Source organism: Schistocerca americana, chromosome 5 (genome assembly GCF_021461395.2).
Source record: "Schistocerca americana isolate TAMUIC-IGC-003095 chromosome 5, iqSchAmer2.1, whole genome shotgun sequence".
In the NCBI taxonomy this organism is placed as follows: domain Eukaryota; kingdom Metazoa; phylum Arthropoda; class Insecta; order Orthoptera; family Acrididae; genus Schistocerca; species Schistocerca americana.
The window spans coordinates 446500285-446523775 of record NC_060123.1 but is presented as its reverse complement, the minus strand read 5'-3'; the positions used below and the strand labels follow the sequence as shown (position 1 = coordinate 446523775).

The window sequence follows — 23491 nt, the reverse complement described above, 5'->3', positions numbered from 1 at the left end:
TTGTTACTATACATCACAAAAAAAACTTGTTGACACCAATGTTTTATGTATATGCGACTTAATGACTATTACCAATAACACATATCAGTTCTTCATTTTGTTTTAAAAAGGAATAGCAAAGCCAGAAATGCCAAAATATTTGAGATGTTCTAATTAACAGATGAATGTATGAAGTATAAAACATCTTTCGAAAGTTGGGCCAAAGGGTAATTAGTTAACAAAGCCAATTAAGTAAACAGCAAAAGTTATAGCTAGTATGTAGAAAACTAGAGAAAAAATACAAATAGAATAAGGTAATTATTAACGAGAAGCCATAATTTTAAACAAAAAGATAAAAGAACATGTCAGAATATGCTGAATTAAACAAAACTATTCACAAATATCTCAAAGTATATATAAGAAGATACAACGAAAATTTGGTTACAGAATAAAATGAGAACAACAAAAGTATAAAGAAAACAATACGCAGAAACATGTGTAAAATAGACAACACATTGTTTTCTGTCAAGATAGCTGATGCCACAGCAAATAATAACAGTGAAAAAGATATTCAAGCATTTCAAGATATCTTCAAATGTTTATATACTGCACACATGAATCAGAATAATAATATTAGTAATGAAAATTATAATGTTCCACATGTAATGTGAGTTGAGGAATATAAAGTCACTTGAGGTAGGAAAAAAAGGGAAAAATACAGAGTGTACATAAAGTCCGGGAACACTTTCAATTATTTATTGCACAAGAACTAAAAATTGTACAGATATCACACTTATGTCATTTAGAAGAGAAACCCTGAAAGTTTTTTTTTCATGTATGCCACATCAGCATAGTTTGGTAATTAGCTGATTGTCACCACTAGTTGCAAACATGACGAGTTCAGGTGTGGAGCGAACTTTGTCTGTGTTGGAGTTCACTGTTTCATGAAATGGCCTCCCCGGTCACCAGATCTCAATCCATGTGACTTTTTTCTGTGGGGGCACATTAAAGATCTGGTGCATCTACCACCTCTACCACGTGATGTAGCAGAGCTCCGGGAGATAATACAGGAAGCGACTGCCTCAGTTGACGATGCCATGCCGGGACGGGTATGGCAAGAATTCGATTACTGTATTGACATCTGCCAGGTTACTCATGGTTCGCATATCAAATGTTTGTAAAAAAACCTTTCAGTTTCTCTTCAAAATGCAATATGTATGACATCTGTATAATGTTTAGTTCTTGTGCAATAAATAATTGAAAGTGTTCCTGGACTTTATGTACACCCTGTACTTAGAGATGATGGTGTTCCAGTTTTATGACCTGGATAATATACAAACTTTCGAGATGTGTGTTGATATCAGTTGAAATAGAATATAGTCCTCTGTCCATATCATGTTAAATTTACAACTGACCTCTTGTCAGAAAATAAAATGCAGTACAGCATCGATTATCCAAATGTCTGTCCACTAAACAACCACATAACCGAACAACCAAGTAACTGAACTGTTACTCGCTTGCGCGGAATTGTTTAAGACAGTTTTTGTGCCCTCTGAAATCATCAGTTAAAGAATGGCAAAAGGGAAGAAAACATTACTGATCCTTGCCAACACACTAATTCATCCAACATATGGTATCCTAAACGAAAAAGGATGAGTTCATGGAAGTGATGGATTTTCCACCTAACATCACCTCCTTATTACAGCTCATGGATCGAGACATTATTGAGACTTTCAAATGGTATTACAGAAAAGGATTGTTACATAAGTTACTGCTAGAATAAGGAGGGAGAAGATACAGGAACAGAATTTGAAAAAAGCCTATAATAAAATGGTGGGTATGTCAGAAAGTTCTCAAAGTCTAATTAAAAATGATGAACAGAATGATATGTCTGAATTAAGTATTTACATGTCTAAATATGGCCTTGCGATAGCCTGAAGCTCGAGATGAAAGCAACCAGTATCAGATACCAGCCCTGCAAAAAGGGCTCGCTCAGGCAGAGCAAAATTAAGAATTCTGTTAGTGTTAATTCTATGCATATGTAATGTACATGGAAAATGCATACGTATTACAATATTTTTTTGTTCACTAGGCTGTATTACATGTATTCCTACTGCACTTGCCTTTGTAATAATAAAAGAGATCTGTGTCATTATCAATATACATAATTTTTATTGATAAATAGAAGTACACACTTTGATTATCCAAATAAACCGGTTTTCTGAACACCCAAGTCCCCCAATTAGTTTGTATAATAGACGCTCTACTGTATACACCATGAAAAACGTGGTGTACTGGAACGTGTACGTCACAGGCACCACAAACTGATGCATTCTCTCACCAGAATATTTTATCAAGGGACTAAGGACAATTCTATAGGTAGAGGTGAGACAGTGACATTTTGTTACTCTCCTCTGACCAGAATGAGAAATGACACATAAGGGTGATTGATTTCACTGGCTGCCGTTCACTGTTCTTTATGTCTAGTCACTCTTCCTTCCCATAGCACACAATTTTTATTCAATGGTAACATAATTTCTTGCCAGGAGACAGCACATTACATTATAATAGAACCGTAACAGACTTCTTTACCTGGCATGTATAACTTGCTCATTTCCCTATTAAAAGGATAGTAAAAATATTGAACCATATGAGAAAATTCTTCCCTCAGTTGTGCTTACTGTGTTATTTACGAGCGAGTACTACTCATAGGTAAAATCTGATGATGTGACAAGGGGAAAGTACAGTGCAGCTAAATGTGTCCCTTGCTTAAGACTCATTCATGGACATTGTAATAAAATACTGTAAAATGACAACTTAAAAAACTACATTCAAAGTGCCTCCCCTAAAAGGTGAGCTATACTATGTGATCAAAGTATCCGAACCCCTGGCTGAAAATGACTTACAAGTTCGTGGCGCCCTCCATCGATAATACTGGAATTCAATATGGCGTTGGCCCACCCTTAACCTTGATGACGGCTTCCACTCTCACATGCATACATTCAATCAGGTGCTGGAAGGTTTCTTGGGGAATGGCAACCCATTCTTCATGGAGTACTGCACTGAGGAGAGGTATCGATGTCGGTCGGTGAGGCCTGGCACGAAGTCGGTGTTCCAAAACATCCCAGAGGTATTCTATAGGATTCAGGTCAGAACTCTGTGCAGGCCAGTCCATTAGAGGGCTGCTTTTGTCATCTAACCACTCTGCCACAGGCCATGCATTATTAACAAGTACTCGATCGTGTTGAAAGATGCAATCACAATCCCCGAATTGTTATTCAACAGTGGGAAGCAATAAGGTGCTTAAAACATGAATATTGGCCTGTGCTGTGACAGTGCCATACAAAACAACAAGGCGTGCAAGCCCCCCCTCCATAAAAAGCATGACCACAGGATAACACCACCACCTCCAAATTTCACTGCTGGCACTACACATGCTGGCAGATGACGTTCACCAGGCATTCACCATATCCACACCCTGCCATCAGATCGCCACATTGTGTACCGTGATTCGTCACTTCATACAACTTTTTACTACTGTTCAATTGTCCAATGTTTATGCTTCTTACACCAAGCTAGGGGTCATTTGGCATACATCGGCTTGATATGTGACTTATGAGCAACCGCTTGACCACGAAATCCATGTTTTCTCACCTCCCGCCTAACTGTGATACTTCTTGCAGTGGATCCTGATGCAGTTTGGAATTCCTGTGTGATGGTCTGGATAGATGTCTGCCTATTACACATTGTGACTGCCCCCCTTCAACTGTCGGCGGTCTCTGTCAGTCAACAGGCGAGGTTGGCCTGTGCACTTCACATTTCCACTTCACTATTACATTGGAAACATGCACCTAGAGATATTTAGGAGTGTGGAAATCTTGGGTACAGACGTATGACACAAGTGACACCCAATCAACTGACCACGTTCGAAGTCCGTGAGTTACGCGGTGCGCCCGATTCTGCTGTCTCACGATATCTAATGACTACTGAGGTCGCTGATATGGAGTCCTGGCAGTAGGTGGCAGCACAATGCACCTAATATGAAAAACGTATGTTTTTGGGGGTGTCCGGATACTTTTGATCACATAGTGTAGATTTAATACTGAGGCTATGGAGATGTTAACCTTTTGCTCTAACCTGGATATAAAACAGTGACATCTGCCATACTCATTTCTAAACATTCATTTCCTTCCTCGATATGCAAGTAGAGTATCACATAAAATAGATTATAATGGTACAAAGCATGAAGTACACACTATCTCTATCTCTACACCTACACAACGCAGGGTACAGTGGCATGTGCAGTATACCATGTAGGCAGACAGAGGAAGTGTGCGGACATAGGACAAGTCCTTTTAGGACATTTTTACACCGTTTTTGTTTCTGCTACCATTTATTTTGCTGTCTAAATATCAAACTTATCTACCGTTTTCACCATCTTATTTCCTGATTCTGCCAGCATCACTTGTCTTAGTTAAACTTGTTTTATTTTTGTGGGTGTTCATCTTACAAACTGTTTTCAAGATAGTATCTATAATTCCCTTCAAAAATTTTTCCTACTTTCCTTTACTGATAATGTAATGTGTAGATTGACTAACATAGGGCATAAGCCACAACTAATCCTGTCATACTATCTTCTCAATTACTACATCCTTTCTGTGTGCTTCATCTCTTAGAACTGTAGTTTGGTTTCTACACAAGCTGTAGATGATCTTTTGCTTTTTGTATTTAGCTCCTGATATAAGCTCCCTGGTTGTTTATTGGATTTATTGGATTGCCTGTTATGCAAAACACTGTTTTTTTCTTATGACCCAAATAGATACCAGCACCTCTGTGTTAGCATCAGTAGGTTTTCTTTATTCAAATCTGTGAATTTTTAACTGATAACTAATCTATGAAAATTAGGCCTAAAGATAGTTATTTTTTGTTTTTGCCATTACCTTAATTTTATATTATATGGTTACGCAGCATGATTTGCACGTTCTCACATACTGGAAGCTTGTCATCTGCAAGCAAATGATGTAAATGTGAACTTGGTTGGGGAGTTCGTTTTGCTTTGTCAGATCATTTTGATTTGCATGCTCATGAGTTTCTCTGAGCATTTCACACACAAATACAGGGTGAAAATTATTGAACTATATGAAAAAAATTATAAATAAACGTAAATTAGTTACAAACTGTAGCGTGCACACACTTTATTCAAAATGTAAAGATCACTACAGATATTTGGATTTATGTTATGACATGTTCAATACGCCTGCTGTCATTGTCAACGATGTGGTGCAGATGAACAGTGAAATTTTGCGTGACCTGCTGAAGTGTTGGAACATTGATGACCTCCTGAATGGTTGTTTTCAGCTCAGCAATAGTTTTGGGATTATTGCTATACACTTTGTCTTTAATACACCCCCACAAAAAGGAGTCGCATGTGTTCAGATTCAGAGAATATGGCAGCCAATCGACGCCCATGCCAATGGTCTACAGGTACCCCAGAGCAAGAATGCAGTCCCCAAAGTGCTCTTCCAGGACATCAAACACTCTCCTGCTTTGTGATCCATCTTGCATGAACTACATCTTGTGGAAATCAGGGTCACTTTGGATAATGGAGGTGAAATCATCTTCCAAAATCTTCACCTACCATTTGGTAGTCACTGTGTCATCAAGGAATATCACAGTGATTATTCCATGACTGGACGTGGCACATCACACAGTCACCTGTCAAGGGTGAAGAGACTTTTTGATCACCAAACCATGCATGCACATACTAATTCCCATCATGCCCCACGGAAAACCATGCACTTTGAACGTTCTAATGCAAACCATTCAGAAGTTATGACAATTTTATTTCACAAATAATTGTCATCCTTTACTAGACGTAATCTGCAGAATTTTGTTTGTGATAAACACTTCTTGCTCTGGCAAAACTCTCCCCTCTCTCTCTCTTTGTTTATGCGTGTGTGTGTGTGTGTGTGTGTGTGTGTGTGTGTGTGTGTGTGTGTGTGTGTGTAGGGAGGGGGGGGGGGGGGTGCATAAACCCATGTATGTATAAACTTCACATTATTTAAAACATTAAGGGAACCTTGCAGAAAGATGACACAAACAGCTCAAAAGTGTATGCATGCAAATGCACGTGTGCACGCATGCCTTCCTGCCCCCCCCCCCCCCACAAACACACACACACACACACACACACACACACACACACACACACACACACACACACAGCGAGAGAGACAGAGGGAGTGAGAGAGATACAGGAGGGGTAGATGGTGCCAAACTCACTTGAGAACAGGTGAACATCACTTGGGATGGGATTCACAATAACACCATTTGTGTTTTAACAAAGTGAGAAGTGCCTGTTACAATATATGTGTAGTATCTGTGTGTGGTTCCGAATAACTCATGAGAACACAAATGACAGAGGATCTGACAAAACAAAACATAAGTAAATCTTTAGGTCTAATTATCATATATTAGTTATCACTTAAAAAATATGTTCACATTTTAAAGACTTTAATAAAGAAAGTGCACTGATGACAGCACAGAGGTGTTGAAACTTATCTGGGTCATATGAAAAACAACCTCCCCCCCCCCACGAACCATGGACCTTGCCATTGGTGGGGAGGCTTGCGTGCCTCAACGACACAGATAGCCATACCGTAGGTGCAACCACAACGGAGGGGTATCTGTTGAGAGGCCAGACAAACGTATGGTTCCTGAAGAGGGGCAGCAGCCTTTTCAGTAGTTGCAGGGGCAACAGTCTGGATGATTAACTGATCTGGCCTTGTAACACTAACCAAAACGGACTTGCTGTGCTGGTACTGCGAATGGCTGAAAGCAAGGGGGAAACTACAGCCGTAATTTTTCCCGAGGGCATGCAGCTTTACTGTACGATTAAATGATGATGGCATCCTTTCCGGAGGTAAAATAGTCCCCCATTCAGATCTCCGGGCGGGGACTACTCAAGAGGACGTTGTTATCAGGAGAAAGAAAACTGGCGTTCTACGGATCAGAGGGTGGAATGTCAGATCCCTTAATTGGGCAGGTAGGTTAGAAAATTTAAAAAGGGAAATGGATAGGTTAAAGTTAGATATAGTGGGAATTAGTGAAGTTCAGTGGCAGGATGAACAATACTTCTGGTCAGGTGAATACAAGGTTATTAATACAAAATCAAATAGGGGTAATGCAGGAGTAGGTTTAAAAATGAATAAAAACAAAGGAGTGCGGGTAAGCTACTACAAACAGCATATTGAATGCATTATTGTGGCCAAGATAGACACGAAGCCCATGCCTACTACAGTAGTACAAGTTTATATGCCAACTAGCTGTGCAGATGACGAAGAAATTGAAGAAATTATTCAGGTAGTGAAGGGAGACGAAAATTTAATAGTCAGGGGTGACTGGAATTCGACAGTAGGAAAAGGAAGGGAAGGAAACGTAATGGAAGAATCCTGGAGATACTAAAAGGTTTCAGATAGATTATATAATGGTAAGACAGAGATTTAGGAACCAGGTTTTAAATTGTAAGACACTTCCAGGGGCAGATGTGGACTCTGACCACAATCTATTGGTTATGAAATGTAGATTAAAACTGAAGAAACTGCAAAAAGGTGAGAATTTAAGGAGATGGGACTTGGATAAACTGAAAGAGGGGTTGGGTTGTTTTGGGGAAGGAGACCAGACAGCGAGGTCATCGGTCTCATCAGATTAGGGAAGGACAGGGAAGGAAGTCGGCCATGCCCTTTGAAAGGAACCATCCCGGCATTTGCCTGGAGTGATTTAGGGAAATCACGGAAAACCTAAATCAGGATGGCTGGACGCGGGATTGAACCATCGTCCTCCCGAATGTGAGTCCAGTATCTAACCACTGCGCTACCTCGCTCGGTAAACTGAAAGAACCAGAGGTTGTACAGAGTTTCAGGGAGAGCATATGGGAACAATTGACAGGAACGGGGGAAACAAATACAGTAGAAGAAGAATGGGTAGCATTGAGGAATGAAATAGTGAAGGCAGCAGAGGATCAAGTAGGTAAAAAGACGAGGGCTAGTAGAAATCCTTGGGTAACAGAAGAGATACTGAATTTAATTGATGAAAGGAGAAAATACAAAAATGCAGTATGTGAAGCAGGCAAAAATGAATACAAACGTCTCAAAAATGAGCTCGACAGGAAGTGCAAAATGGCTAAGCAGGGATGGCTAGAGGACAAATGTAAGGATGTAGAGGCTTATCTCACAAGGAGTAAGATAGATACTGCCTACAGGAAAATTAAAGAGACCTTTGGAGAAAAGAGAACCACTTGAATATCAAGAGCTCAGATGGAAACCCAGTTCTAAGCAAAGAAGGGAAAGCAGAAAGGTGGAAGGAGTATATAGAGGGTCTATACAAGGGCAATGTACTTGAGGACAATATTATGGAAATGGAAGAGAATGCAGATGAAAACGAAATGGGAGATACAATACTGCGTGAAGAGTTTGACAGAGCACTGAAAGACCTGAGTCGAAACAAGGCTGTTACTGTATATGCTTGTACACTGGCCCAGATGGACATGACATGCCTCCAACTCTGCTTTAGCTTGTGCCAATGCTACTGGTAGCCACCAATTGCCTACACTCGTCACTGATAAAGGTAAGAAACTGCTGCAGTGTTCCAAACACATTAGTAAGTCTGCAATGCCTGTTGTTTACACCTCACAGAAGAGCACACAGTAGGACAGTACAATTTTCATGGAATGGGTAATGGGAGTTGTTGTACCCTCTTTAAAAGATCTTCAGTTAAAGAATGGCAAAAGGAAGAAAACATTACTGCAACTTGATAATGTAGCAACTCACCCCTCCTGATATATCCAACATGAAAAAGATGAGTTCATAAAAGTAACGTTTTTTTTCCACATAATGTAACCTCTTCATTACAGTCCAAGAGTCAAGATGTTATTGAGACTTTCAAATCGTATTAGAGATAAGAATTATTCCACAAGTTAGTGTTAGAAAGAGAAGAGATGAGAAGAGAAGGGAGAAGAGGAACGTTTGTTAGGAAATCATAAAAATACTACAGATTTGCAAGACGCATCCTACATGATCAAAGTAGCATGGAATAGTGTGAAGGAACAGAATTTGAAAAAAAGGCTGTAATAAAATTGTGGGTATGGTGGAAAGCTCTCAATGTCGAATTGCAAATAATGAACAGAATGATGTGCCTGAATTGTTCAACATGCTAAAAGAGCTCAACTGACCGCAACGTGAGGAAGAAAACATGCAAGAATGGATGACTGTTGACAATGCATGTCTAGGGCACCAAATTATACAAGATAGTGGAATTGTAAACCTCATCACTGATAAAGCTGACGTAGCCAGCATATTATCAACTTGTGGTCCAGAAAACAAAGCTGAATATATAATGGTTGCTTCTCAGGAATTTACATGTGTAGATACTGTCTTGCAATGATTTGTAGCTCAAGATGAAAGTGCCCAGTATCAAATATCTGCACTGAAAAAAATATGTGACGTAGCTGCTCGTAAGCAGGTAGGCTTGTTTAGACAGACCAAAATTAAGGATTTTTTAAGCAGTTAATTCTATTCATACGTAATGTACGAGCAAAGTGCATATGTATATCCTATTTTTTATTTACTAGGCTGTATTACATACATTCCTACTGTCTTTGTAATTATAAAAGAGATTCAAATTATTATAAATATAATTATGTAGCTTTTTGGGTAAATTAGTGTATACAATTCAATTATCTGAATAAACTGATTCTCTGAACACCCAAGACCCCCAATTAGTTCGGGTAATCAATGCTCTACTGTAATAAGAAATGAAAAATCGTACATGTTTTGTGGTGAAAATAAATGCTACTTTCTGGCTATAGATGACGTCAAATTACAATAAAATGGAAAGTTCATCTGAACATGTAACTTAAATACAAATGCTGAGGTAAGTATAGACGTCTCTCTCGCAAATGCTTCCTGCAAACAATTCATACAAACGGAATGTACATTTTTGATATACCTAGACTGTCTGTCATTTTGGCACACATATTTCATGTCTCCCTAGTCCAAGATTCATTAACAACGTCACATAAAGGTTGAATGTTTGAGATAATAAATGTTTGGATTACTACGCATGTTTATGTTAGAGTATCTTAGATTAACTAGGATTTCACTATGAGATATTTATGAATGAAAATTTTCTGGGGAATATCTCAAATCACTGTATATGTTTAAGGCTATTATGCAGCCACAGAGAAGACGCATTACTTAAATAAGAATGCTTTTACGAGTTTATCTGTAAAGGTGCAGGATATTAGCACCATCACATTGTCGAGGGCAAAAGTAGGAAGGGGCAATGTACCCATAGATAGCAGTTCAATAAAGAGCTGACATCCAGATGAAATCTACATAGGAACATTCAGAGCCAAAGCAAAGTAATACATCCACAATGAATGAAAATAAGTTTGGTTACATAAAATGGAATGCAGAAGAGTATAATTAAGAGACAGCAGATGAGGAAACTCAGTAATCAGGTAAGGATTCTAGATGAAATAGGAGTAAGTTATCTCAAAGCACAGTAATACAGAGAAGAGTAGTTTATAATATTAAACAGGATACAGCACCCTTATTTGAAAATTGCGTAACATAGAGGGTAGGTGTACCAAAGAAAGGCGGACCTACCCCTAAAGGGTGATAACAGGGATATGTGTTGATACCATCTTTGTGAAAATTTGATGGTGGTTAGGAAATGGCCTCCTGATGAAGAAGTGTCTCGAGTAGTTTCTACAGAAATAGCACACTGTTGGTTTTGAGGCTCACTCCAAAGTTGAGAAATAGGGGGACTACCATCTTATAGTGATCTGATTGATGTACTAATTTTATAAAACAATGACAGCAAAATAAGTGTGACCTTTCTGTGCTGTTCCTAATGTAAGTAATATGGAGTAAAGAGTTAGGCAAGGCAACAAAAGACTGCCCGTTGTTCCAAATACATACAGGAGAAATATGAAATGTCTATTGAGAAATGTGATTAACATAAATATGGTTGGGAATTTCTGAGCCATTTATCGATTCGTGCCACACCTTGTATTTAGATTGCATTGGTTTTCCTTTTCTTCCCCTGACATGTTTGTTTGATATGTTGTCTGTCATTAAGTGGCTGCTTGGTTGTCTTTTCCCTCTGCTATCGATATCTGCGTTTGCTGAAACTACTATGGAGGAAATGAGGTCTTTGACCGGTTGTAACCTCGTGTGGTGGCAGCGAAGTAGGGGCATTGTGCGCTCAGTCTGGTAGATATGGGAGGGCAGCGTGGCTCACCAGCGTGGTCGGTTGTACCGAGTCGCCACGTGATGTTTGTCGGTTGTGTGTAATGAGCGGGTTGAGTTGACAGAAGAGCTCCCCGTGGGTTGGTTGTATACAGAATCGCCCCACAAGTAGTTGCTGTTCATTTCACCTTGGTGGGACGTTAATAAGCTTCCTTACGTCCTCCGTTTCAACGCTGGAGTTTAAAAAAGGAGACACCTAACATGAAGGAGCAGTCACTACCCATCAACGTTGCAGAGAAGACGTGAACTGCAGTGAGCGTGTTGCCGCGTGACCGTAGCATGTTGGGTACACTGGCGATGCGTGAGCGGTCGGATGTGTGGATCTTTGCCTTCGGAGGTCATGTACTGCCTGTTCGAGCATAATTGCAAGTTAAGTTAGTGGAAGGTTTAATCATTAAGTAATAAGTTTGCGTAACCAGCGTCTCTTCTGCCCTGTGGCCTCCGGCGATCAGGTTTCCTGTCCCAGGCACCGGTGTAATTGAAGACAGTGATCTTTCCTCCTCCTCCTCCTCCTCCTCTCGTTACTGCCCGATGGGAGGTGTAGTTTTGGCAGTTTAATTGTTTCGCTATTCTGTCGTGTGTTATGAGTAAATTCATGCTTCCTGTTGGTTGATCATGTGGTCGCTCATTCAGGACTGTGCGGTGTAATGTTTCCTTGCACGAGGTTAACTCTAATTCTGTCAGCAAGTTAAGCCATCTTATTACAAGTTTTTGCTGGCTAAAAGTCAGTGCAGTGACCAGCCTGAGAGTGGCAATTGTGTTTACGGGCGTATTTAAATTTGTCAGTATTCTACCTAGCCTGAGCATCCCTGAGTGGGTGATGTGTGGCCGCCTTACACGGGTCCGTCATATCTGTTATGTTCTAATGATATTCCAGGATACTTTTGTTTAAAAACGTTTTAAATTCCTCCATTCCTTTATTGCCATTAATCGTGTGTTTGCTGAGACCTTTTTTTTTTTTAATGGCGGTGTTGGTAGCTTCACTACCTCACCATACCTTATTTACTTTAATAGCCTGTTTACTAATGTTCTTTAAATTTTTTTTAAACTGTTGTATTGCTATAAATTACTTGATTGCCGTTAGAGGTGTGTTTAAAAGGCTGTTTATTGGCTTATTGCTAGTTTCTGTAAGATATGAATAAAACATTTGTGTGTGAAAATCTCAACTCGACAGTACACTACTAGAAATTTGGCCCTGTTTCCCAACTTGTGGCTTGTAGTAACCATAACCACTGTGTGTGTCATACTCAAATGCATATTATGTAAGTATTCCTTAGTACATTCTTTACAGGTTTTGTACACCTTTAAAATTAGTGATAGTAACAAGGGTTACTATTTGCCTACCCTGTCTAACTCAAATGAAGCATTGCTTTAGTTTTGGTGCTTTAGTTAATTAAACACCTGTAGATTACTATCTGTGTTGCTACTCTCTACGTACACCGGTAATACTAGGGTGTTAGAACCAACTTTCAGCACCTGTGAAAGTAAAACTGGTGATTTCTGTTATTTAAGAGAACATTTTTGTCCTCTGGCTCACCGGAAAGTACTACCCAGGGAGCGATATTTCTTCTTCCTTTTTTGGGGTGTGTGCGTGTGCGTGTGTGTGTGTGTGTGTGGGGGGGGGGGGGGATTGTTCTTCCTTCGGTTCTAACATTTCCAGTATTTTCTTTCCTTTATTTCTTCTCCACCTGGAATACCACATGTGGCCTCCTCCTTCCATATTCACTCAACAGCTTACACTGCGGAAACTATTCTCTTATCTAAATACTTTCACAGGGTTGCCACAGGAGTAGCACATGTACAAGTACCTCCCAAATGAAGTTTGACAACATCAGGATAGTAACAGAAGCTGATAATTACTCGATTTCTACATCAGCGCAGTAAAAGAAAGTCATGAATTCACTTACAAACATTAGAGGATGAATCAGAGGTGGTTTAACAGCCCTCTTTGTGGTTAATCTACAAGTACAAATAAAGCAAGACAATGAATACACAGGAAATGCTTTGTGTGAATAGCTTCCATTTCAATAAGTATAAAGTTGATACAATAAAAAAGACAAACTCTTACTATTTTAATTTTATAATACTAAAGAATATTTGGAAATAAATATATTATTCATTATTTTATAGGGTTGTGACAATGACCTTTATCTATGGGCAATGATATGTGGTGTAACATACCACTTTTGGCAAATGATGGATTACCCAAAATGTAGCTAACTGAAGAACTATGATTGCTATAGTGAAACTATTTGTTATTAGTTAATTAGTTTATAATTGTAAACTCTTTGGAATTTGTTGTTGTTTGTGCATGTACACTAGCCCAGACGAATGTCGCACGTCTCCGAGGCAGGACAGGATGGCAGTTCGCTACACTGTGGTACTTACTTGCTGGGTAGTTACTCCATGCCATGATGTCCTGTCTCACAGAGGTAGGACACGGTACTGACAAAATGCACGAGTGATGACAATGGTACTTATGTCACAGAGAGAGAGAGAGAGAGAGAGAGAGAGAGAGAGAGAGAGAGAAGATTCATTCTCTTTGTCAGATTCGTAAAGAACTGCCACTAGTACAGTCAGATTAAGAGTGTTTAACATCAGACAAAGTATGAACATTCGTTATAAATGTGGCATCCCCTTATATCAAAAATTGTAACAGAAGACGTAATATAACTGTTACTGGAAGAAATATTTTCTCTGATTCGGTAGAGAGTTGAGATTTGGTAACATTTTACAGATTGCAGCACAAGAATATCTGCAGCAGTGAAGTTGTCCATATGAAGTAATAACTACACATTTATGTGTATATTTTTTCAGAAGGAAATAGTTCAGTTCAGTGTTTGAGAGTAACACTATTTCAGATATAGGGAACAACTCACAATCTAATTTATGAAAGTAATAATTACCCTTTTGATGTAAACAGACTACGGGACGAAACTGATGGCGATTTGCTGCACAGTGTTTAAAAATAAGGGATTGCATTAGAAAATACCTGTAAAATTCTGGAGAAGATTCCCTGTATCTTCCTGTAATGTCATGTAATGGCATAACCCACAAATTTCTCTCGTATATTGAGCGTCTGAATTCTGCAGTAGCAATCTGTCTACGAGACCGAGTCCAGGGTGCACGCTGAGGTCGTCTCGCTGGTGGGAGTGGCTGCAGAACTACAGGATTCACTTCTTCTATACGAAATCTGCCATTATTTCCAGTCATTGTTGTCCTTCAGGAAAAAGAAAGATAAAGGAAAAATATTCTTTATGAAACTATGTACTAATCTTATTGCTGGTATAATTTTGTGCATTTCACAATATATGGACACTGGAAATAGAACTAGAAACATTATAAACAGTTGCTACAATAGGACAGTTTGTATAAAAGAGGACCAATAGCAATAACTGAAGCATAACAGAGCTTATCTGATTAATAACACCGAAATAACATCAGTTTACTATCACCAGCAGTATTGTTACAGAATGCCACAGCTTGGGATTATCAAAAATCAACCAAACTGAAGCAAAAGAAAATTTCACAGTAAGCGGTAGTTAAACGCTGTATGATGCCACCTCCATGACAAGAGTCTTTTTTTCCCCCTCCAGTGTACATTGCATTGATAACAGTTTCTTCTGGACAATTTTTATGCCTGAATTCTAGGTAATGCACCTTCATTGTCTTCACCTGGTGTTTTGTTACTTCCCAACTTGTTTCACAAAATAAAGTCATTGTATAGGTTACTTTGCTGTCATAAAAAATACAAAGTACGTTTCCATCCACATAACTATGAGATACTTCATCAATATCTGGTAATGCACCCATAATCACAAAAAAGCAAACTTTTTGACTATTCTGTCACACTCAGTTACAATACGGTTATTATTTTGAAATACCAACCTGAAATAATTATTGTCTGTTGAATCAGAGTGGATGATACCTACTTGCAGTGAAATCACTCCTACAATGAAAAATATGCTACATGCAATTTGTTTACTTCAGAGGTCATTTTTTAAAATTTCCTATTATTCACACAGTAGTATAAGTTTTACTGACGCTTAAAATATAAAACTTCCTGGCAGATTAAAAGTGTGTGCTGGGCCGAGACTCGAACTCGGAACCTTTGCCTTTCGCGGGCAAGTGCTCTACCAGCTGAGCTACCCAAGCACGGCTCACACCTCATCCTCACAGCTTTACTTCTGCCAGTACGGGGCGTGAGTCATGCTTGGCTAGCTCAGTTGGTAGAGCACTTGCCCGCGAAAGGCAAAGGTCCCGAGTTCGAGTCTCGGCCTGGCACACAGTTTTAATCTGCCAGGAAGTTTCATATCAGAGCACACTCCACTGCAGAGTGAAAATCTCATTCTGCTTAAAATATAGTTTGTTATGCTGAAGATTTTTTATTTTGCAGGACTGTTTGATATTTGATGTTTAAAACCTCAAGGAACCATGTGCTCTAAAAATTTCTACTCTTATAAAAATTGTTTTGCTGAAACATTGGCCTACACTGATTTAAAGTACTAAGTTCACAGATTATAAAAATGTGTATGACTTTATGTAACATGCAATAATTCAGAAGTTATTTTTTAAAGATTTCATTGCTTACACAAAAGAGAACAATAACAAATACTGCTTAAATTCCATTCCAAAAACATGCAACCTGGTTAATTAATATTTTAAAAAACATGTGGATTATTAAAGGATACAACAAAATGTGTATTAATTACATTTATATCTACATCTATACTCTGCAAACCACCGTGAGATGCATGGAAGAGGGCATGTCCCATTTTACCAGTTATTATGGTTTCTTCACATTCCTTTCATGTATGGAGTGTGAGAAGAAAGAGTGTTTGAATGCCTCTGTGTGTGCAGTAATAATTCTAATCTTATCCACATGATCCCTGTGTGAGTGGTAAGTAGGGGACTGAAGTAAATTCTAGAGTCATCAATTTGAAACTTTGTTAATAGACTTTCTCAGGATAGCTTACATCCATCATCCAATTCAGTTCCTTCAGTATCTCTGTAACACTCTCCCATGGATCAAACAAACCTGTGACCATTTGAGCTGCCCTTCTCTCTATATGTTTAATGTCCCCAATTAGTCCAACTTGATATGGGTCCCACATACTGGAGCAATATTCAAGACCCAATCACATGAGTGTTTTTGTAGCAATTTCCTTTGTAGACAGACTGCACTTCCCCATGTTCTATCAATAAACCAAAGTCTATCACCTGATTTACCAATGACTGAGCCTATGTGATATTTCCATTTCATATTCCTACAAAGTATTAACAGCCAGGTATTTATGTGAGTTGGCTGATTCCAACAATGACTCATTGATATAACCACAGGATACTATTTTTTTTCATTTTGTGAAGTACAAAATTTTACATTCCTAACATTTAAAGCAAGTTGCCTATCTTTGCACCACTTTGAAATCTTATAAAGATCTGACTGAATATTTATGCAGCTTCTTTCAGACAGCACTTCATTATTGATGACTGCATCATATGCAAAAAGTATGTGGTTATTGTTGATATTGTCTGCAAGGTCACTAATATACAACATGAACAGCAAGGGTTCCAATACACTTCACTGGGGCACACATGAAGTTACTTCAAAATCTGACGACAATGCTCCATCCAAGATAATACGCTGTGTCCTCAATCCAATCATAAATTTCACTTGGTGCTCCATATGATTGTAATTTTGACAATAAGTGTAGGTGTGGTACTGAGTTAAATGCTTTTCGAAAATCAAGAAATACTACCTCTACCTGGTTGCCTTGACCCAAAGCTTTCAGTATGCCGTGTGAGAAAAGTGCGAGATGGGCACATGATCAACATTTTCAGAATCCAGGCTGGTTGAGATTGAGGAGATCATTCTGTTCAAGATACCTCATTATGTTTGAGTTCAGAATATGTTCTAAAGTTCTAGAACAGATCGACATCAAGGATACTGGATGGTAGTTTTGTGGATCAATTCTACTAGACCTGTGGTTTTTCCCAAGAAATGGGCCTAAATCAGCTGCATATTCAATATAGAATCTGACAGGGATTCCATTGGGCCTTGGAGCTTTGTTCAATTTTAACGATTTCAGCTGTTTCTCAAAACCACTGACACTAATACTTATTCTGTTCATCTTTTCAGTGATATGAGGATTAAATTGCGGCAATTCTCCTGGCTTTTCCTTGGTAAAGGAACATTTGAAAATCGATTTAAGTATTCCAGCTTTTGCTTTCCTACCCTCAATTTCAGTTCCAGTCTCATTTTCTAGGGACTGGGCACTAACTTTGGTGCCACTAACAGCCTTTACATACAATCAGAATTAATTTGGGTTTTGTGGAATATCTTTTGACAATATTCTGCTACAGTAGTCATTGAAGGCATCACACATTGCTCTCTTGAAAGCCAAACAGGTTTCATTCAGCATCTCTCTATCTATAGCCCTTTGCTTTGTTCTACACTTACTGTGCAGCAATCTCAGTTTCTTTAGAGGTTTCTTTACAGTTACGGTAAACCATGGAGGTTCCCTCTCATTATGAACTATTTCCTTGGGTACTATCTATCCAGAGGATGACCAATTATTCATTTAAATTTGAGTCATTGTCCTCTACATGCTTCTGCCCTGTGCTGAAAGTTTTAAGTTCCTCACTGAGATATGATGCTACTGAGTTTTCATCTAGTTTACTGAACATATACATCTTTCTGCTTGTTTTAGCTGTCAGATCTTTTTCTTGCCATTAGATCCAATACATTTCCAACAAGGGTGGGGTTCCTAACTGTGTGTTCTAGACAGTTTTCGGAGATGGCATTTAGTCATATTTCATGGGATGTCATCACGCCCACCACTAACCGAATTGTTATTCTCCCAACTGATTGATTACAGTATGACTGGGGAACTTATGTATGTGTCATCAACCAAAATTACATCAGTGTGTACTGACCATATTAATTATATGCACATTCAACATAATTTTCAATGTGTGTCTCCATATCCTTGTACTTTACAGTCACCCTGTATGGGTGAATACAATGTGTGTATATATAAATATCACAAACATACATCGCCCATGCGCACCCCCCCGCCCCCCCCCCCCCCCCCCCCCGCCACAACACACACACACACACACACACACACACACACACACACACACAGGATAACCGTGTAAATAGAAGGACATGGAAGACAATAAGCAAATCAAATGACATGCAGATATAAGGAATAAGGACTGGCCTACAAATAAGCATATAGTATTGTATGATGAACGTAATCTATATGTTGGTTTCAGAGTAAGCACATGAAAATGCCCAATCGCTGACAGTGAGAAAATAAATAACTGTCATCATAATATAGCAAAGGTGAAACATGGAAGTGTCTTTGTATGAAATGTGCACATTTGCTACGCTGCTCCTGTCCCCAGCAACTCTAAATGTGTTTACATGTGCCACCTGCCGACACCTGTGTGCTGCATGTTGGAACAGTTGTTTAAATACAAAGTTTGGTGCATGATTCAAAGATTGTCGACAAGAAAACAATGCAGAAGCAGAGTTCTATGTGGTAACTATTACAGTGCGTACAAGAAATAAAAACTTAATAAAATATCATAATGCCCTCTAAGTAATGAATGTGCAGTTAAAATCATGTAACATTCCTATGAAGTGAATACTACTAATAAAAAGGTTTCACTACACAACTGAATAAAACACGACCAGTTAGAGGCCTAGAGCTACGAACAAAAAATGCACGTGTGTAATGTAAAACTGTCACAAACTCAATTAGGAAACATTGTAAGATGACCCAAAAATATGTTGAAATGAAGAAAAAGCTTTATAATGTATAAATTAATAAAATGAAGAATTTCATGCTCTACAAGTTCTCAAGGCCAGCAATATTTTTCCAGTGTGGAAGGTTGAAAACAGAGCTTTGTTTCCTTTGCAAGGTGTGTGTCATGACGTGAACAGAACTGAATCACTTGAAAACAGCGATAGAAGAAAAAGGGAGGAAATAGCAACAATGGGACAGCAAAGCAAAACGTTATATAGTGAGCACAATTGACAAAAGGCTAAAGCCACATGTGTTATGCTGTGAAACTTCCAAGGTTACGTACGACAAACTTGAAGAAATATATGGAAGAGACATGTCTCAACAAACTTAGCAGTCACTTCAAGAATTTTACTGTTCCAAATATGATAAAGCTAGAGTCATGTTTAGTAATATAAGTACTCTACAGAATGTAGCATTTGGACTAAACTGTCCCCAGTCAATAAAAATGTCTGGCTCTATGTTCATGCCCACGACACTGTGTATTTTGCAAGAAAAATAATCACGGACAAAGGGATTGGTACTTTAAAACAAAAATAAAATTCAAGAACCAAAAACGAGACTTTTCAAGTTCTGTCGTCACTGGAAAATGAAAACTACACAAAGGAAGACTGTTATTTTAAAGACAAAAACAACACAAACATAACAGTTTTCAGCTAAGAAAAAGTATCAAAACAGATTCAGTCACTGATGAACACAAGGAAGAAGACATCACTCATGGAAACAAAAAAGAAGACTGTAATAACTTCAAGTTGAACAAATATATTTCAAGGAAGATGCAATACATGAAAGTCACAGATCAAATAAACAGAGTAAGACGTGTGTACACCTTAACAGTCAAATCATAACTGAGTCCAAGTCTAGCGGCCACTGGCTGGCTGGCCGCTTAGGTGGCGCTGCTGCTGCATAGCTGGCAGACAGCACCGCTGCATAGCTGGCAGACAGCACCGCATGTAGAGGATGCGCGTAACTGCGCGGCGGCACTTTGAAAGATCGGCGAGTCACAACAAAGACACATCTAAAGAGAAGAAGAAAGAAGTCAACACTAAAGATGAGAAGAGATAAGTTATGAATGAACAGAACAAGAAAGAAGGAATAAATAAAAGGAAAGAAAGAAAGAAAGAAAGAAAGAAAGCAGTAAGGCTGATACTGTATTTATTGCATGTGAATGCAACAAAGAAAGAAGAAATGGTCAGGGTTTGTTGATAGTGTATGTGCAGGACATGTGTACTGAAATGGAAAAGTTAACAAACTTGGAACATTACGACAGCATTGTAAAAGTTGCGAAACAATGTGGGTTAATGAAGACAGTAGCAACAGGACATTTTGTGGATGGAAACTGTATTCTCACAGATATTCTGTTCATTCCAGAACAGAGTGTAAATCTGATGACTGTGAAAGCTATTACTGAAAAAGACTGCGCAGTTGTGTTTAACGCATGTTTTGGCTGATTTTTAAAATAAAATGCTCGGTTTAGGACCACAAACAAGAAATTGATTAGATGTAGTGACAATTAAATCAGAAATACATCTGCTTCCGACAAGAAGAAGAAAAATATGAACAGCATAAGAGACTGTGTTATCCATGCACAGGTTGCACTTGAGCGACCAAGAAAATGTGTAATGGAAAATGCGTAAACAGTTTACATTCAACACAAAAAAAGTGTGAAGTTTGTGTGAGAGTTCAGTTAGCACAAAATTCCTTTTCTACTGTGAAGAAAGACCAACAATATTATTAAAATAATACAAACTGATGTATGTGGAGAGGTAAAATGGTTCAAATGGCTCTGAGCACTATACGACTTAACTTCTGAGGTCATTAGTCGCCTAGAACTTAGAACTAATTAAACCTAACTAACCTAAGGACATCACACACATCCATGCCCGAGGCAGGATTCGAACCAGCGACTGTAGCGGTCGCTCGGCTTCAGACTGTAGCGCCTAGAACCGCACGGCCACTCCGGCCGGCTGTGGAGAGGTAAATTCCCCAACATTTAATGGATGCAGATATTACATAACCATTAGATGATTCACTCAATTTCGTTTAGCCTGTTTTTTTATGATGTACAGTCAAAGGTTGGAACACTCCTTTTGTGTTGGAAAAGTAAAAATTAGTTCAATCTGAAAGATTCAAAAACAAGACGTGATAAAGAATAGTCATGAATTTAAGAATAGGTGTGAAGGCAAAGGAACTGTGATAGACTATAGTATTGCCTACAGCCCTTAGCTTAATAGGAAAGCAGAGGGGCTAAACCTGACAATAATGAATAACACAGCAAGAGCTATGATAAGCCCAATTATCAATCAAAATCATGATACACTGGCAGAAAAAGTGATCTGGGAGAACATTAGATCTGTCAATACTTCAAACTTTTAGTCAAGAATTTTTCTAAAAATCTAGGACATCCGAAGAAACTAGATGAAAGAAATAACCCATAAATGTCTGTTGGCTGTTCTCCAAATATCTACAGACAGTTAATGCAGAAGGAAGAAATAGTGTTGTTGTTGTGTCAAGAGAAGTTGAATTTGAACAAAAATGACGAAAGACACTGTAAAGAAAAATCTTGTTATCAGCGAAGAAAATGATGCTACCAACTGAATAAATTAAATTCAACACTATGAAAATGAAGAAGACAATCAAAGTGGATGAGGAAGCAATGAAGAAAAAATAAAATACAGTTTTAGGGATACAGCCAATGTGAAGAAATTTTTAAGCTATGGAGATTGCGAAACATTAATTTCACCTAGAGAATGTATCAATGATCCAGATAAACAAAACTGGCTGAAGGCATTTGAAGAAGAAAAAATATCATTTGAATGGAATGATACATGGAAGTTGGTGAAGCAAAAGGAATCTTTAAAGAACAACAAGATAGTCGATATGAGGACAGGCTGGTTGTCAGAGGCTGTCAACTAGAAATGGATACAGATTTCAAGAACTTATTCAGACCAGTGGCAGATGTCCTTTCACTGTGAACGGACTTAGGCAAGCATCATTCAGATGGAATAAAATGCTGACAGATTTCTTAAAACCTGATGGGCTAATTCAGCTGATTTCACATCCATGCATACTTGAACATGAAACTCAAGAAATGTACATGACTACACATATTGATGAAGGAATCATTGGAAAAGAGTTGGAGAAAACTGAAAACATGCTGAAGAAATTTAAGAAGAACTTTGAAATGTCTAAGGCAGAAAATCCAGATATTTACACTCGACAGCACAAAATGTGGGTCACCCCTGAATTCCAATGGGTAGGCTGCATCTGACTGTACGCAACCAACAGGGCATAGCTGAGTTGCAGGTCATCTAAATCCTCTGCAGCACAGTCGTTTGACTATACACAATGGGTAACACAAGAGGCTACTAGAGAACACTACTCTTTATGGCAGTCAGTCCAGATGTAAACCAATATCATCATACAACAAATATTAGAAAAAACATTATTGGGACAGTCCTTAACACTTGTAAATTAAACTTCATTACAATAGTCTTATCACTTGACATTGCATGTCAAGTTGTTGTCCGTGACCCGAATTTGAATCCACTGTTAACCAGAGCTTGCATGCCTGATCAAGACTCGCCTCGACATAAATAGATGTAAAATATCAAAGTTTTCACCACTATGAGTTTACAAGGCCGACTGTCCGAAACTGGAAATAAATGACAATTTGTTCAGCACTGCATCGGCAACCCCATTAAGCTTATATTGCCCCTGAGAAGTAACCACGAAATTATGTAATAATAAAGCGGAACGTACAAATGTGAAACGCCTGAACTAAAGTTGTAGTGATGGACGGGGAGTAGACCCCAGTACCTATATGAATTGTTAACTAATCACAATCAGATATCAGATATTAAAGGTGTTCACCAACAGCATGAAATTGGAACCTGAAACAACAATATAAATGTTTTTTGCCTGGCAGGGACTCGAAACTGGTAAATTTTGATACTGTCTTACAGCTATGAATAGACATGAAATATTTACTGTTTCTTCACCAGTAGTGAGATGCGCACATGTTCACCTAGAGGCAATGCAATGAATAATTCTGTGCTGCATGGGACTTTGCACATGTTCAGCTAGAGGTAATGTAACAAATAGTTCTGTGCTGCCTGTGACTCCAACCCAGTGCGCAGCAACACTGTTGACCCCAAACAAACAGATATCAACTATCAAATTCCCTTTTCCTATTAGTTAGGATCACACCTTTCGTAGAGATCTGGAGGAGTTTGGCATCATGAGGAAACAACGAAATGATGGGACAATATCATACTTAAGGATTCAAATCCAGAGAAAAATTAGAATTGGAACTCAAATCCCAGTCCAGTGCCAATATTTTCATAATCTCAAGGTCACTTAAAGTAAGAAATGAAGACCTATGAC

General features: G+C 38.6%; 1 protein-coding gene across 2 annotated transcripts in view; it reads right to left on the bottom strand.

The window, feature by feature from the left end:
• The window catches only part of LOC124615549 (E3 ubiquitin-protein ligase Topors), a 96109-nt gene that overhangs the window by 3516 nt on the left and 69102 nt on the right, over positions 1 to 23491 (bottom strand). For both annotated transcript variants that reach the window (XM_047143523.1, XM_047143524.1), the window contains exon 5: positions 14284 to 14511. In XM_047143523.1, coding sequence (XP_046999479.1) covers positions 14284 to 14511 — 228 coding nt within the window. The remainder of the gene's footprint in view (positions 1 to 14283; positions 14512 to 23491) is intronic.